Genomic DNA, 17,302 nt, shown 5'->3' with positions numbered 1-17,302 from the left:
TCGTGACTTGTACTGTACCAATTAGCTGTTGTCAGCTGTTTGAACAAAGGCAGATCATTTAACTGTGTGGAGCTTTGATAACTGATAGCAACGAGAAAAAGAGGCTAAAACGGTCACGATCAGATCAAAACCACAGGAAGCAAGTGTTTTTATCATAATCTCAGCGTAGGCCTCTGTAATGGACGTGGAATGCAGTTGGAAAGCATCGCCAGGGAATTGAGCTAGTGGAGGAGAAAAATGGCCTGGTGTGTTCTTAGACACTTTTGTAACAGCCTTGGATGTCATAGAAATATTAAGCCAGGAATTAATGGTTATTGTAGCTTCACCAGATAGCTGGAGCCACTATGTATACCTTACTGTAACAACAGGTCCATTATTTGTTTTTATTTAAAAAAAGTCTATATTTTCCTTTGTGTGTGGCTGAGTCTGAATAGAGAAAATGAGTAGGCTTAGGGATGGGACCACAGCTGGATTTGCCGGTCAGCTGTGCTTTTGTTTGTGATGCTTTAAACTGACTGGGTTTGTATTGTCTGGAAGCGTCCAGAACCCAAGACGTCACCATAACAGAACTTTTTGATCTAACAATAGCATTTACTGTCGCTCAAGCCACAAAATAGAGGCTGAGTGACACTGTGCAGTATATGCCAGTAAGTCTTGGAATGACCCACAATTTGCAGTATTCCTGTATCACTTGCTATAGACTGGAGTTGTATAAGAAAAATGTGAAGTGACATAACTCATAGACGTTTAGGAAATCATAAATATTCTTGTGTTTATATAAACACTTTTACTACGTAGAAGTGGCAGATTTTGGAGGTTGCAGAGTTTCCCTCATGCTCCTATATATTTTGTACTTCCAGTGTTTTACTACTCACAAGTAAGAAATATATCAGTGCTTTTATTGGCAGGTCAAGTCAAGCCTCGCTATAATAAGCATTGGGTTTCCTTTGAAAGCAGCTCAAATTAGCTGGCGAGGAGGAGGATGAAAATTGCTGAATGGACTTCCCGGGCTTTTTTATTCACCTCCACCACTGCAGTGTGCAATTTCGAAGGCCTTCTAGTTAAATAGCTCATGAATGATGCATTGGCAGCTCCACTAGTCAACTCTGAACCCAGGATTAATTGGTGATTGCTCTCAAACAGATGTTGGCCCGACTTAAACCGTGGTTGTTAGCAATTATTTGATAAACAACAGGCTAATACGTTAATTGCTACCAGCTTTCAATGAGGTTATTGGATGTGTTTACACTCCAGTTACAGTAAGACGCTCGACTTCACCTGTCCCCCTTGGGCCTGACAATTTGCCCCCCCACCCCCTAACTGAAGGCTAAACCTACACCCTTTCCGAAAAGGTCACCTGATTTGCACAATACACATCATTACCATGTTCAGTTAGCATAACATAATCAGCCCGTTTTAATGAGCACCAACGCATGCACATAGACCCAACAGTAAACAATGAATGCCTTGTGCACTTTCCTTTTGCTGAACAACCGGAATATCTTTACTTTCCACTGTTTTGGTGTCAGCCTCTCTGTGGAATGTTTGCATTTTTCACTCTCAGCTCTTCAGCTGTTCATGGTGCCTCAGCTGTTTTGGACCTTTGTTGTGTTACACAGAACTATACGTTTTCTCAGACAGGACATTTCTCTTTATTTTAAACCCTGCTGCACACACAGTATAATTGTGTAAAGACACAGGACCTTAAAGTCAAACACAAATCTCTTTGTGTTTAAAGTGGGAGATGAATATATGCTAGTTCCCATGCTAGTGTGTTTGCCATACCTGCCAGGTGGGGGCCCCTGACAAGAGCCATTAAAGTTTATAAGCGTGAGGCCCAGCTGTCAATCAAGCTGACAGGCCGCCCCCGTTCAACTCTGCTCTGAGGTGAACCCCACGAAACCCCGGAGAACCCTTGACCCTTCCTTGACAGGAAGCTGGGCTAGCATGGGGTAGGTAGCTGTGGGCTGGGACTGGCTAAGGTTATGGCGAGACTTTGGCGTCTGCAGCCTGGAGGTTGGAAAACTCTTAAGTGGATTGAAAGGAGGATGGGAGTTCCCGGACCGTCTGGGAAATTGTGAGACGGGAGATGTCGAATACGTGTTGCTGCCTCTTCCCGAACGCTTGAACCTCCAAGTTTCTGGGTGAAATTTCTGGGAAGCTCCCAGGTGTGCGCGAGAGCGTGTGTGTGTGACTTTTCACCAGGCCAAAAGCACTAAAGCTCAGAGGGATGCTCTTTGGCCGAAGCACGCTTTTTACAATTGCACGCTACTCGGCACAAAGTGCGTTATTCATGGCAGAAAGCACAGCGCAGGGTGTAACACTCACATGAAGCGTCCTTTATTCGAAGCTCTGCATCGGAGTATAAAGCCATAAAGCGTATACACCTATGTCAATATTCATGCTCAAACCATATATGTGTGTCTGTGCACGCACCGCTGTCCATTCCTGTGTGTATGATGTGGCCTGTCGTGCCACAGCAGGATTAAAGTATCGCTCTCCCCAGACTTCCCTCAGCCTCTGCAGACCCCTCCCACACACTATTTGTTTTAATTAAAAGAAAACTTCCAACTTCAGCCAAGTGAGTCCAACCAGAGGTGGCTTTTCCTTTTCTCTCTTGCGTTATTCTCCCAATTCTAAATGCCAAATCTTTTTTTTTTTCTCTTCATGTGTTTCGCAAATCATCCTTTATTCTATTGTGGATATGTTCGAGACTAATGTGATGTGTGTCATCTACACTGGAACATGGATCTGAGCGATCCCTGTTCGACAAAACAGGATGAGACAGTGTCATGCGCGCAGGGAAAATTGAATCATTTGCAAACAGCCTCGCTCCCTTTGTTTCCCTGAGGTGTGGATGTTCATGCACGTATGAGGCACTTTCCATTGCTGCGCATCTGCAGTGTGCTAGTGGGACGCGGTACAATGCGCGCATTGTAGCTGGTGTCAGAGGGTAGCGCTGCTCTTGTGAGTGGGAGGATGTGTCCATCTGCAGGTCTATTTTCTATTGTGTCAGCAGCTTGACTTTGTTTCCCACCTCTTGGAGAGATTCGAACCCCGGGCTGTGGTCCAGCTTCAAAAGCAGAAGGAAACCACATTAGATCCAGTGAGGTTTCTTGTACTCTGGCTCTGAACACCTGTCAGTCACACGTAGCCATTAATGCCTCTACACGTCTAATGCACGCAGGTGATGTGACTGCTTGTGGGTTCACTTCATTATAGATATTAGAGCGATGCTGTTACTGTATAATGTGCGGCTCCATTCTTTGTTTTAAATATTAGTCTGGGAAAGTGTTGAAATCCTATTTTTGCTTTTGTTGTAGTTGGATCCTATTCCTGATGAGGTGCTGCAGCAGAGGCCCAACCCCAACGCTGTGCGCTCCATGGAGACAGTTGTTGAAGCTCACAGTGAGTGGATTACAGTACAACAAGGCCGAAAAGTGCACCACGTGTCTGGTTTTGTAAGCGTGCGTCTCCCGCAGGCAAACACTGGCGCTCGCTGCATCGCGTCGCCTCCACGCTGGGCTGCTCCCTGAGCGAAGCCCTGCGGCGCGACGCGGAGGAGGCCGAGACGGTGTCGGCCATGGCCTCGCTGTCCGTCGCCAGCAAGCACATTGGAAAGAGGTGGGACACGCGCGGGCCGCGCTCTGTTTTTCGACCGATGCTAATGTGTGACAGTAGCACCGTAATGAGCACTGCGTTGTACTGTGTCTCCTACAGGGCTGAGGAGGAACCAATGGAGGAGGAAGCTCCTATGTAAAGAACTCTCCTCCATCTTTGACCACTCACACTTTACCTTTGCCAGTTTCTATTTAGATGCCACTCCTCTGTTTTCAACTCGGCCACAGTACAGTACGTGACGTTCTATCGCAGCACAGCTGACAACCGTGGCCATCGGACGGCAACCGAAACACTGGAGGGTGATCAGCGTTTCGCGTTCGTCTCAAGACTTTGGGCGTACGGGGTTTGATTCAACGATCCCTCCCTCCCTCCCTCCCTCTGCGACGACCTGGAGCACCACTGCTTTTTCTCACGTGCGCTCTCTGAATGCCAGTGGCAGCACGGACGACCTGCATCCATCTACTTATCTCGCCGCTCCGTTTTTTTCCGTGCTTTATCTCTGTGTGGCTTTCATCAGCGCTGATGTGATTGTAACTCTGCACTAAAGATGGATCATTCCGCACGAAAGGAACAACGCGGTGCGGTTCCCTGCTGTTTGCCAAGGAGGCTGCAGATCACAGACGAGAAGTATCGGCAGGTGCTTTCATTGGAAAACGACTGATAGTGGAAGACTGTGTGTTTGTGCCTTTTTTTTTACCTGGGTTTCAAAGCATTTTGTGTTGAAATGTGATAGAGCTTTGCCTTAAAAAATAGCTTTGGGGATAAAAACTCTTCTCCCCAACCCCTTAAACCCTTCTGTCCTGGTAAGACATCCAATGGCTGCATGTTGTTGGCACATAGACTAGACGACTGTGGCATGTTTACCTGTAATTCCCTGCAGCCAGCCTACTGTCTCCCTATAGCCACACCCCCACCGTCATCACCCTCAGCGTAGAAGGTCGTTCCCAGCCACAAGTTGGAGTTGGTTTCATTGTGTGAGGAGTTTGAGGTGAGATGATACAGTTGGCCACAGGTGAACTAGCATGCACTGCACTGTAACACTACATCTGAACACTACAAGGCTTTTCAGATCCTGAAATATGTAATACTTAGTGCATCATCTCTGTACGAAGACAAGCACATAATGCAGAAAACCCTTTTTAAATGCTTGCAGATCATGTGTCAGACCAGTGTCGTCTTTAAGACGGGCGTGTGGCTGCGGTAACAAGGGCCGTACCACCTGGGAGTTTCCACAGGGGGGTTCCTGGGCTGCACTCACGCCCAGTGTTAAGCACATCTGCTCCCCAAATGTCCAGAGCCACGAGACAGGTGTGTTTACATCTATTCCCCTCCAATGAAGCACAAGCTGCTCTTCATAAATATTGTAGAGTGTAGCGTTATGTAGTTTGTGTAGCTCCAACTGTGCTGCAGGTGAAGGATCCCGTAGAGTGGGGTTCCTGCCGTCTTTTTATCTAAACACTAAAAAAACTACTAATGTGCCTTAAATCTGAATCCTTTGATATTGGTTGTATCAAAACAGGACATTTGAATTTGGGTGTTCTCACTGATTGGAATCTCAACTTAAACTACAATGAATATCAGCACACAATCCTGGTACTAGACTATACAACACGCCAACCACCCACCTGGTTGTTTTGGAATCAGGTTTTCCAATTTGTCAGGAAAAACTTTTTTTTTTAAATGTCTGACGGTGACAATACTCCAACCACAGCCCTTCCCATCTGGAACCATCCTTCCAACTTGTGTTTTGTTTCTGGGCAACTGCTGTACCTTTGCTTTTTGTTCCATCCAGAAGTCCAATATCTTTTCCAGTGGTCAGAAACAGAGACCTGCTGTGTTTACTGTTGTTGACTGTAAATAGAACACTGATCCCGAGTGCTCCTGCCACACACATTCGTCAATGACTGCTCTGCCTTTGTGGATTGGTTTTCTCATCCATGTCTGTTCTCTGGCTCACGATGCCTTCTTTGGTTTTTGTGCACTCGGTTCCTCCCTTACGTTGTACAGGCGACAGTTTCACAGCCGGTGAGAGTTCCGAATCTTTTTGAATGGACTTTTTCGGGGCTCAAGGTTTTTTAGCGAGACGGTTGAGATGCAAATCTTTCTACTTTGTATAACGATGGACAATTGTGTATTTACAGTCTGTTCATAGTAGATTTATATATAAAAAGAAATCAGTATATCATATATATATATCTATACATCATAATACTATGATCTTGTTTTTGAAGCTGTCATGGACAAATGCTACTTCTAACCGGTCTAACAGTTGGACCTTCCGGGTGTTACTGAACGCACCATAGCTGGTTACATGCTGAGTAGCATTTACTGCTTGTCTTATTGTCTTTCAACACTGATCACTAATTTGTGACCTTATTTATCTTTGACATTGTTACCGCTGGGGCTCGAGTTACTACAGCCACACACATAAAACACACATTTTGGCTGGCACCAAAAAAGCAACAAAATTTAAATTTCATTTTCCACAAATTTCAGCAGTGGCCGAAGTGGTGATCTGTTTTTTTTTTCCTTTACAATTCCATTTCAATTCTGACATTTAAAAAAAAAAGCATTGGCAAGGATGCATTTGAATTGAAACGACTCAGATGGTCATGTTTTTCTGGCCCTGTGATGGACTGTGTCCAGGGTGTTTGCTGAGTGAGAACTGCTGTGGGGCCCATGACCACTGAGGCCCCAAGAGGAAAAGTGGCTGGGATAAAAAATACGTAGATGGATGAAATAAGCCAATCATTCCACAAAGTCTTTATACACTTTCCAAGCCCACTGTACTTAGTTTTATTTGAACAATTATTTCAATCCATGCTCTGATGTTCTGTGTAAAGTTGGTTCACTCTTGCATAAAGAACATTGTATCATTTTGACTGAATGTATCCGACGTAAAATGACAAATGATGTCACGTCCTGCAGAAGCACCTTTGATTCAATACGAACGCATCTCTCAGAACCAGAACCCTGCACAGGATCCGTTTCAGAGGCTCCTGCAGATACTGTAGCCAGAGGTCAAAAGACACGTTGGGACTCTTTCACGCATCTTCCACTGTACATTTTGGAAGAACAAAGGAATATTTTGTGTGCTATTAAGTAGATACAAGAGGTTACAGCGTTTAAAATGAGTAGGGCATCATATCTTTACATTTCTTTGACTGTATGATTTTAGCACATGTGTAATATTTGTGATTTTTCTGTGTATGACCCTTGACCCCCACAGAAACCTTCACAGCGTCCCTGTCTTGTTTCTTCTGTCATTCTTTGCACAGCGTATGAAAATGATCATATTTAATACGTGAGACAGCACAGCATTTGTGGCTGAGACGCGCTGTTCTGAATATCACCTTAACACGCCTCAGTGCGTGTTGATCAGATGCTTTTCGGTAACCCGCCCCAGAACATTCCCAGAAACCTTTGCACAGCGGTGCCATTCATGGGTTTTCTGCTTATTGAATGCTTTGGTTTGCGAGAGGGAGCCAAAACTAGCAGCCTCTGGCTTCTCTGAGCGTCTGTCCTCACTGCGTCGTAACACAATGTCCAGTAACAAAAAGGCGGCAGCGGCAGCATTCCGTTTAGCTGTAATTTCCATCTCTGAGGAGGGGGCAGGTTTTTCTTTGAACCCTCGTAGGTCAGTCCAGCCATGTCCAAGAAATGTCTGTTTTATTTAGGCGGGCTGGTCCAACTACGTGCTTTCCTCCTCTCTCTCTCTCTGCATGATCCATTTGTCTGTATGCACTACTGTACCTATGTGTCACACCACATATCAGCGCAAGAGTTTGAGCACTGAAGGACATTACTACTTTGACTGCATCCAGACTGTCACGTCTCATTGACCGCTCTTTTGTTTCCGGTGGGCAGAGCTCTGTGCTGTGTCCCATGTTGTGCTTTTACCTGTAGCAAATTGAATCATCGAACCCGAAAGACTTAAGTTAAATATTTTACAAAAAAAGGACAATGTATCTAGCACTTGTAACACAGACATTTTATTGTATTTATGTAGAAAACAAATTGTTTTAGAGGGACGCTTTGTAAACTGCATGGACAGAATGGACAGTTCCACCAGGCTAGATGTGACTTTGATGAACTTTGATGAACAGGTTGTGTTCCTGTCACATCTGGACTTATCAAAGGGCTCCACCCAGATGCCCTTCCCACTGTTACAGTTGTCTATTCCATTATAAAAGGCAGTTAACTTTATGACCACTGTGGTTCAAAAACAGTTCTAGGTTTACATATGTATAAAATGCATATTCTTTTTTTATCAGTTATGTTTTTGACTTGTTCCACCATTGTTACAGAAAAAGTACATTTTCTTGGCTCTAACATGTTGACATCTACAATATAAAGTATTGTTTTGAAAAAAAAGCTGTAATGTCTGGTTTTTATGTTAATATTGTTAGTTCCTGGGTTTTAACGGCACAAAAAACATGTTTACTTCTTGAGGATGAGAATGTGGCCTCGCACAAAATAAAACGGGACACACGTGCAGAATTTAATTTAAGGCAGTGGTGTTTACTAAGGCCAAGCTAGCTTTGACATAATGTACTGTAACACAAGATCACATGCTGGAAAATGCGACAAACTCATGGCTCTTGGCATTTCCGCACTTTAGTTCAAAAGCTAGAATTTTGTTGAACATAAGAACAAGATGTCAGATTAATCCAAACTGCATTAATAGTGCCATCAGTCATGATTATGTTGAAGAAACAACCTTTTAGCAGGTGTTTACATGGAAAATTCACTTTTGTTCAGAATCTTTTAAGTAATAAGTTGTGGATCAAATCGTTGGAAAGCTGAAGCAGCCATGACAGCTTCATCCAGTCTACTCAGGTGAGACAGTTCTCAGCTCCCAAAGAGTTTTTGCACTAATATTACTGAAAGACTAAACAGATGTACATGTGTAAAATGTAACCAAGTTTCCTTTTATGTCCAGAGGGAGGCAGCAATGAAGGGAAGTCCCCAAGGGTCCCACAGTAGCTTTAACTGGGATTAACCACCCATTTGGACGGGCCAAAGGTTTGAGCTAGTGTCCAAATAAACAGCGGTGAATCAGTGTTGGTGGTGGAACTAACGCTAAGACAACACTGCGAAAGCAAACAAAGCCCATCCAGTCTTACCTCCCCTCGAGTAAGCACACATTCCACTGCTTCCCTGTCCAGCTCAGAATTTAGTGAGTGGCCGTGTAAATAACTCCGGAGCCCCGGGCTTTGTAGGCTCGTCACGATCTCTGTAAATCACGGGACCCTGAGACACCACGCTGAGTCGAAAGCAAACAAAACGGGAGCACGTCTCTTGTTCCTTGAGAGAGCGAGGTTAAACGGAGACACGAGGAACAATATTTACCATCATACCGACGCTAAAAAGAGCCCTGGAGGCTCCCAGGAGTAAGAAAAAATGGCTGGCGTGAAAGCGGGGAATGTGTTCTTTATGGGCCTTCTGGGGTGGAGATGCTGGGTCGACCCGGCTGTTGACACGCAGACTCACTGTCTCACCTTCGGCGTTCGTCACCGTCGGCGTGTAGCAACGCGCAACCCCCCCCCCGTGACCTCACAGAGGTCAGGTCAGCGGCGAGGTGGAGCCCTGCTACTTCTGACTCTCAAAGGCCAGCCCACAAGATGGCCGCCTCCCGGCCACAACAAAGGACAGAAATATCAGTAAGCGATGAAATCTGGGAAAACCCCCCTATCTATTTTCCCTCCCGCTCGCCTGCGGCGGCGTTCTGGTCTGCGGCGGCTCGTCTTCATGCAGCGTCGGCCGTTGTCAGCTCGCTCTGTCATTACCCGGCCACCCGTATGCGTAAAAAAAGGCCTCATCCTTCCAGCTGTGCTCATCACAGCGCTTTTTAATTGCAGGGTCGGCTGAGTGGAAACGGCCGATGAGGCTTTGGCCAGCTGCTCGGATGACAAATAAAACTAATTACAGATGAGCGATATTAGAATCAGTTTGAAATCATCAACACACACGCGCGCTCACTTGTGTGTTGGGCTTCGGTGTCGAAAGAGAAGCCGATTCGTGCAGAACGCCAGTTCAAATGTTGAAAATTAGTCAAATTTCCAGTTTTGGATTTGGAAGCAGGGATAGTTCACGATTCGCTCAGCGTTTGCTTTCCATGGGACGTTCCACCGGTCCAGTTGGGACTTGTGGCCCGTAGTGCATTTGAAAGGCTGTGCTGCGTTTGCTAGTCTTGCTACCGTATGTGTTTAGTCTGGTGCTGAGCGTGCACTCACATCAGACGGGTCAGAACACACGAGGCCGCGATGAGCTTCTGCAGACAGTGAGGTCAGGACAGGAATTGTACAGGACATGGATGAGGTCACTCAAGGTCATCCTACTACCCTTTATCATTAATTGCACTGATAAATGAATCAATTAGTTTTTAAATAAAAGATAACAATTGGATGGTCAATGATTAAACACACAACTGGGCATAAAGGCCCAGTTTTACACAGAGGTCTGCTGTATGTAGATCATGTTCATTCTTTCTGCCCAATCAGCATGTGTTTGTATTAAATTAGCTTCTGAATTTTTAGTGAAGTTCAAATTTTTGATTGTCTTGTGGTTTTGTTCCTCTCCCCCAAATGTGCAGCAGACGCTTCCCTGTTCAGTTCACTGTTTGCTTTAGTTTGATGCTGAGACAAGGTGGTCAACATCCTGTCTTCACCTCCTAAAAGCGAACAGACAACTATAGTGAGTAATAAATGGTGGCTTGGCTCCTGAACCGGCGTGACCTTGTGACCTCCGCCGACCCCTGTGGTCATCATCGGTGCTAATGAAGCACAAAGCAGGAGGTTAGAGGAAGTTGGGTTGCTGCCCCTCAAACCTCCCACATCTCTCGTCCAGCCTGGGGCCGAGTCCAGTTTCACAGCTGAAGGTGAACAGGACGCTGGAGCTGATTTTTAGATGCAAATGGATAAAGGAAAAGAAATGAACGGATGAGGTTCTGCCCAGAAATGGTTGGCTCAAAGCCACAGTGGAGGCCGTGCTATTATAAAACCACCCTCTGCAAAGACATTGCTGTCTTTAATGTCTTTGTGCTGCACACAAACACATGCAGAGCAATGCAGCACAGTCTCAGTCCGTTGTGGATGCTCAGCAAAACAGAGTTGAGTCAGAACTCACTTACGTCACTCGTGATTTCTTTCCTGGCTTTGTTTATTTATCGCCCAAATAATCACATTTATTTTTGAACCTCACCCAAACTCTGCAGATTGAAACCGCATGTGCACACGCTGTTAAGAGCAGCCTGTGTTTGGACAGTCATGAAAGACACCTGAACCCCACACGACATATTCCACCGAGCATTCGAATGCATCAGCGCAGACGTGAATGTATTTCATGCTCGCTCTCTCTCTCTCTCTCTCTCTCTCTCTCTCTCTCTTTCGCTCGCTCGCTTTCTCTCTCTCTCTCTCTCTCTCTATCTCTCTGCGTGTGGGGAGTCTGAGTGACAGTGATCACAAACAGAGGGACACAAGAACATGACACATGGGTTTGTGGAAATAAATAATAAAACCTACGCTCCATATTGTAAAACAGACCTGAAGGGCTTTGATTGCTGAACCAAACATTTAAAAATGTGGATAAAATCAAAAATACCTGCAGCTTTTGCAGCATTTGATTTAAGGTGCATTACAGGAGCTGCAGCGTTGCCAGGTATCATCTGACATCTCAGCCTCAGTCCAGCAGTTCCTGCATCCATCCTGTAGTGATCATCACTGTCATGCATATCAGTGTAAACACCTTCAATATGTGATGAAGTGTCCTGTAACTCAGTTAAAAGCGAGTGCACGCTGTGCTCGTCCCAGATGTCTGAGGACGTGGGCCAGATCAGATGATTAAATTTCAAGTCAATTAAACAAAAGATTGACGATAGATAATACAGCACTCGGTTGCAAATGCATCTTGTGCGCTCGCTCCGTCTCGGGCGAAATAAAACCACCAGCCCAAGGCCTGATGATAATGTGGTGGGGGCCCTTCTGCGCCGGATCAAAGTCTTAGGGGCCCTGATTAAACGATGGAATGAAGGAAAGGCGGAGACGAGCTGCGGAGAAAGGCCAGAGCCTGGGCTAATTCCTCAGCATCCGGCCCTGACAGCCGAGGCTCTGCCAGGTTCAGATGAGAGGCATCGCGCTCCACGCTCTGTGTGAGGCTCGCTCACTATTCCATATGCACCGGGATCCATTGCTCCATTAGCTGAAACGTCACAGGCGCCGAAGCCAAAGCACAATTACGTGCGCTGCTCTAAGAAAGTCAAACGTGTGTCTTACAACACAAAGACATATAGATAGAAAATGGACTTTAAGTATGAATCACAAAATACAAAGCAATTACAGGTCGTTATTAATAATTAATGCCTTGGCAAAGTAATGGTACGCAGCAAACAATAGAAGAGGGAAAAAATCAGTAATTAAGAAATATTTGAAGTCTGACTAAACCTGTTTATTGCGTGGCGGTGACCGGCACAGCTGACATTCAGCCTCACACACACACACACACACACACACACACACACACACACACTGCGAGTTCAGTCGCGCCGACATCGGCCTCCAGAGTGGTCTCGGACTAACCTTGGGCTTTTTTACTGAACCAGACGAACACAGAAGACCGTTTGAGGCACACGGAGTGTAAACCTTTACTTTATTCCCTCTTTACTGCAAATTAAAGTTTTGTAGCTTTTTCCGTCTGATTTTACGGGAAACATCTGGATCTCTCGCGCCGCTGGAGCGGTGGCCCCTGGGTGATTGTGTGCTGCTCAGCTGTGAGGGCCCAGGATAATGAGCAGGTATCAAACGGCTCCTATGGATAAGCTGCCCCAGTGGGAAGGGCTGAGCAATAGCATCAGGGACCACCGTGCCAAGAGTGACTGTGCACTGTGGCATCCATCCATCTTTGAAAAGCACTCATCTGATTTCTTATGAAAGTGCATCACATTATAACAAATGTGATTATTGATCCAGTGTGCGTCTGAATCTCAACCAAATTCCCTGGAGCCGATAAAGAGGGGACTGTGTCATTTGTCTTAATGTCACAGAAGCAACGGTTAAAAAAAATATATTAAAAATATAATTGATTGTCTCACACTGTACCAACAACGCAGGTGCCATACATGAACATCAGTGAAAGCCATTAACTGTCCCTCTCCAGACAGTAGCGTTAAACCAGACGTTCTGCAGCCCTTTGCTCAGATGCCTCCTCTGTGAAACCACCTCATACACGTTCATGATGGGAGTGTAGGTGAAGTCCACCACCAGTAAATCAGTGGGTTGTGTTTAGGTGCATCAGCATCATCACAACCCAGAAACGAGGCCGAAGCCCCTTCGACTGCAGGTGTTTCCTCCTCCGGCTCTAAATCAATCAGCTCGCGCACATGTTTCTACAGCAGAGCGGCCTGAACCTGTAAATTAAACTGTGGCTTCAAAATAGCGGCTAAAACATAAAGGGCGTTTACACTTTTTTGTTTTAAGATTTTATATGCTACGGCCTGTGTGACACCAACCTGTGAGCTGAAGCAGCAGCCGTCACTTTACACTGGTAACAATGAGGTCCTTTCACTGTTCAGATTGCATCTGACCGCGTCTGGGAAAACGTGATGTAAACAGCTGTAATGTTTTACAGTGCGATTCAAAGGAATTCCGTCTAGCTGGACCCGGTTCTGTTTTAATTTTCGACCTTATCTGCTGTTGCTGGGGCTCCCTGCACGTTAAAAAGCCCCGAGGCGTCGCTATTTGAAACGATTACTTGTTATTCAGGCGGACGCGCGTTTTATAAGGCCTCGCTCTGTGAAACTGGCTCGAATTTCCTCCCGTGTTAATGAAGCTGTATATTTTTACGGTGGTTTGTTTTAATGTCGCCGTTTTCTTTCCATAACAAGGAGTAGGGGAGAGGAAGGGGGGGGGGGGGGGGGGGGGGGGTGGGGGTAGTAAAAAACATACAACATAATGTTGGTATTTTATTTTCTTAAAATAGGAGAAATGTTGTTTTAGGCTTATTTAAATAATAAAAGCATTATTTCTTTTTTTTATCTAGATGAGATGACTCAATAAATTGTATGTTATTATTTTGTGTCCGAATCAACATTAATAGTTTTACTACTTAAATAACAAAAACAGGCGTATATGTTCAAAAATATGTGTTTTAATAAATAAACAGAAACAGAAAATGTACATTGGACGTAGATTTGGAGACTTGCTAAAGAAATCCATGCACGACTCTAAATTGCATTGGTCCCTTTACAGGCTATAGGCGTACAGGTATGTACAATATGCGCTCATTTATTTATATAGTTCTATATTTATGCTTTGATTTAAAGTCCTTGCAAAACACAATAGATCTCCTTCTGAACCGATTAAAGGCTGGTTTTGGGGAAACGCAGGCCGTCAACCGGAGGGTACGCACCGCACGGCCCTGTCTGCCGCAGACGCATCCACGCGCACGCACTTCGTAATTGCGGGTCACGTTACGTCTCTCCGCCTTTGAGGTCGACGGGTTCTTCAATAATCCCTTTCGTCTTCGGCCCTTTTAGAAGTAAACAGTCTGCAACGGAAGAAAAGGGGGAATCGTGTTAAAAACGCAGGCCTGACGGCCGAGAGAGGCGCAGACGCGCCGTCCGCCCGGCTCTTTGGACGTCACAGGATGTTGTGTTGTTTCACCGGCTCGCTTAGCACGTGGGAAGTCATTAATGAATCAATTATTAGCCACTGGGCTGAGTAGAACCATATGGAAACGCCGGAGCGTCCAGTGCTTTAAACGTCTGAAACCTGAACAGAACCTTTCTGGTTTTCAGGTTAAAAACGTCAACACACACTATTGCTGTTATTCGGGCCAACCTTAAAACAATACAATAAATGATATATATTTTCTAAATATGTCAAGAAATGTCCTTAAATAACACACTTTGCCTGACTTAAAACTGAATTTGCTATTTTCGATTACAACAAAACAAACATCTGTCGGTGAAAAGTGGACCTTCCGTGTTTTACTGAGGACAATTACAGTCAGATTTACTCTGACAGAAAAAGGTTCACCTTCAAATTCCCTCACGTAAATCACCACGATGACGCGGAGTGCTGTCCTCGCTGCAGCACCGCTGGTTTATAAGGCTGCGGAGCCGATGAGCGGATGCGTCCGCGCGGCCCGTTACACGTCAGAGCCACGAGAAATAAACACTGCGCTTCAGGCCGCTTTCAGCGAACGACGCTCGAATAGAGGCGAGTTAAAGCGTGTGACGAGGAGCGGCCTCCAATCAAAGCGCCTTCTTTTCTTCGTTCACTGTATACAGATGTTGTCAAGGCCTTTTTGACTGTGATTTGTTTAAATTAAAAAATATGTTCCCGAGATCTTTTTAACACATCTTGTGAAGTCACGCTGGTGGAAATCGTGACCATTCGCCTTCATCGCGCCGACTTCCTCCTCCTCGTCCATTATTTGCAGTAACACCTCCTAACTTGTCTGTGCTGCAGCTTTCCAAACGTGAACGACGCGGGCCGCAGAACCTGCAGAACTACGCGACTGCCTCTTAATACGAGCCTCCGTTTTTATCGTGTAGCACTGGCGTGAACCTCCACGTCCACTCAAGCTGCCCATTCCTGCGGTCTCCACACAGGAAAGCGCTCTATTGTGGATATAAATTACCCGCGGTGGCACTACAGCTGCCTTTCAGCCTGCTCATTATAAAATGCTGCAAAGACCCACTGGCTTTGCTGCAAAAAGTCACAAGTGGCCGATTTAATGCGATTCTGGTCGAAAATAGAACCAACATAAACCGGCCTGGCATGTGAAAAAGATCCAAAACTATTATTTGTCTTAATTCGCCCACATCCCGTCGTCCGGCCCCCTCTCAAAATAAACACGCTCTTCGTTTTTCCACATCCTCCACTGGACTTATGGGTTTAGGTTTAACTGGATCCTTTAGGGATCTTCAATGTGTCAACAAGTAATCAGACGGATCAGTTGTCGCCATGACGCGCGGCAGCAGCACCCCCAACGCGCAGACGCGCTGTCACGCGCGCGCGGCCGCCTCCGACCGGCTGCTGGTTCACAATGTGTTTTATCTTCATTTAGAAAACAAGCTGTCCTAATCTCTGAACGTGACTCTCGCGGACCTTGTTTATTAAAGCAACCTGACGCTTGTTTATTTGGTGGTTGATTCTAGGATCTATTAAAAACAAGCGCTCATGGCGTAATGACACGACGTCCCTGCCGCTCGCTGATACCCACCGCTTTGGCATTAAAAGTGGAGGTCTCGCTGCTAGTGAGACGCCGACATCGACCACGCGCCCTCCATCCTCCACACGGAGAACGCGTAGCTGAGTCTCTCGTGCGCGACGTAGCTGCAGCTGGACATCTTGCTGTCCATCTCGTCGCTCTGCAGCACCTGACACAGGAAATCAATGTATCTGGAGGCGAGCTTCAGCGTCTGTATCTTGCTCAGTTTGTCCGACGGCAGCGTGGGGATGATTTTGCGCAGAGACGCGAAGGCCTCGTTCAGGGACTGGGTCCGCTGGCGCTCCCGGACGTTGGCCAGGACCCGCTGGTTCTGCAGCTCCTCGTACGTCTGGGTGCCGCCCGGACTGGGCTTTTTGCCCCGTTTCACCGGCCCCGGGCTGCTGCCGCTGCTGTCCTCGCTGGACTTTTTGCTGTGTCTCCTCTTCCTCGCGAAGCGCCTGTGCTGCCTGTCCAGCTCCTCCTCGCTGGTCACCAGACTATCCACAGGGGAAACCGGGGAGCTGGAGCTCTCTTCCATTTCTTTCTTGAAGAAATGCAGGGACAGGGAGGAAAACACGCGCTCCACCTTTGAAGCCGTGGTTGATAAAATGTGTAGATATCCGCAAAAAGGGGAGAGGATCGAATTCAAGCCTCGCGCTCTCTGGGCTTCTTGCGTTAGGAGGAACGGGACGCGGGCTCGGTTCTCGTCTCGCAGGAAGTTTTTGGTCTTAAAATTTTTTTGAAATCTTTATCCCGGTTTCAGATGCTAAATAGTTTTAGGAGTGAAGGGGGAGGGCTTTGAGGGCGGAGGGGGAGCCAGCGCGCGCCCCGGTCCGCTAATAGGCAGGAGCAGCCAGTCACGGTTTCATGTGTCTGGAGTATGACTCAAACAAGGCTCTCATTTACAGTCACAAGCAACGGAATATGATCTTTTGTTTCCTTATTCCATTTAAAAGTACCAAAAACGCACTATCCAGTCAATCGCTTAATTATATTTTTTATGTCTAAAAAATAATAGCATGTATTAAAATTGTTGTTGAATTAACAACGTTCATGTTTACCCACTAATTGTGACTATTATTTTTTTGTTTAATTAAATGAAAAAAAAAACACGAATAAAAGTTTAATTGTCGTGTTTCTACAATTTAACAACTACTGAATTATTTTCTTTAAAAACGGTAAATGTTTAAACTCTAGAGTTCTAAAATCAAGTGAAATTGTGTTGAACACACCTCTCGCATTGGTGTTCAAACCCCACGCGTTAGTGCTTCGTGCCAAGGCGCAGTCACAGTTTAAGGCCTCTCTCCAGATAAACCATCCGCGTACAGTGCGACTGTGTTTTCACTGCAGAGCAGCGATGTACGCACTAATTCATCGGAGCGGGGGGAATCTATCCGCTTGATGTTTAATCGAATCAGCTCTGTAAGCGCTCACAGTTCCCATAATGTGGAAGTCAAACAGGAAGGAG

General features: G+C 45.9%; 2 protein-coding genes across 4 annotated transcripts in view; one reads left to right on the top strand and one right to left on the bottom strand.

The window, feature by feature from the left end:
* The window catches only part of hdac4 (histone deacetylase 4), an 81,816-nt gene extending 75,006 nt beyond the window's left edge, over positions 1-6,810 (top strand). For all 3 annotated transcript variants that reach the window (XM_029135702.3, XM_029135704.3, XM_029135703.3), the window contains 3 exons: positions 3,324-3,408; positions 3,483-3,624; positions 3,721-6,810. In XM_029135702.3, coding sequence (XP_028991535.1) covers positions 3,324-3,408; positions 3,483-3,624; positions 3,721-3,760 — 267 coding nt within the window. In that variant the 3' untranslated portion in view covers positions 3,761-6,810. The remainder of the gene's footprint in view (positions 1-3,323; positions 3,409-3,482; positions 3,625-3,720) is intronic.
* A 6,934-nt stretch (positions 6,811-13,744) lies between these two features.
* On the bottom strand, positions 13,745-16,595 carry twist2. The gene is made up of 2 exons (XM_029137876.3): positions 15,847-16,595; positions 13,745-14,163 (listed from the first exon to the last, which is right to left on the bottom strand). The coding sequence occupies exon 1, from the start codon at positions 16,370-16,372 to the stop codon at positions 15,878-15,880; it is 495 nt and encodes a 164-aa protein (XP_028993709.1). The 5' UTR covers positions 16,373-16,595; the 3' UTR covers positions 13,745-14,163; positions 15,847-15,877.
* Between the last annotated feature and the right edge of the window lie 707 nt (positions 16,596-17,302).

This window comes from Betta splendens, chromosome 21 (genome assembly GCF_900634795.4).
Source record: "Betta splendens chromosome 21, fBetSpl5.4, whole genome shotgun sequence".
In the NCBI taxonomy this organism is placed as follows: Eukaryota; Metazoa; Chordata; class Actinopteri; order Anabantiformes; family Osphronemidae; genus Betta; species Betta splendens.
Note: the sequence above shows the minus strand (reverse complement) of the source record. Positions and strands in the feature narration are given on the sequence as shown.

What these genes read in the sequence shown, in the direction of transcription:
- twist2 (XM_029137876.3), bottom strand. Translation starts at nt 16,372, where the DNA reads ATGGAAGAGAGCTCCAGCTCCCCGGTTTCCCCTGTGGATAGTCTGGTG.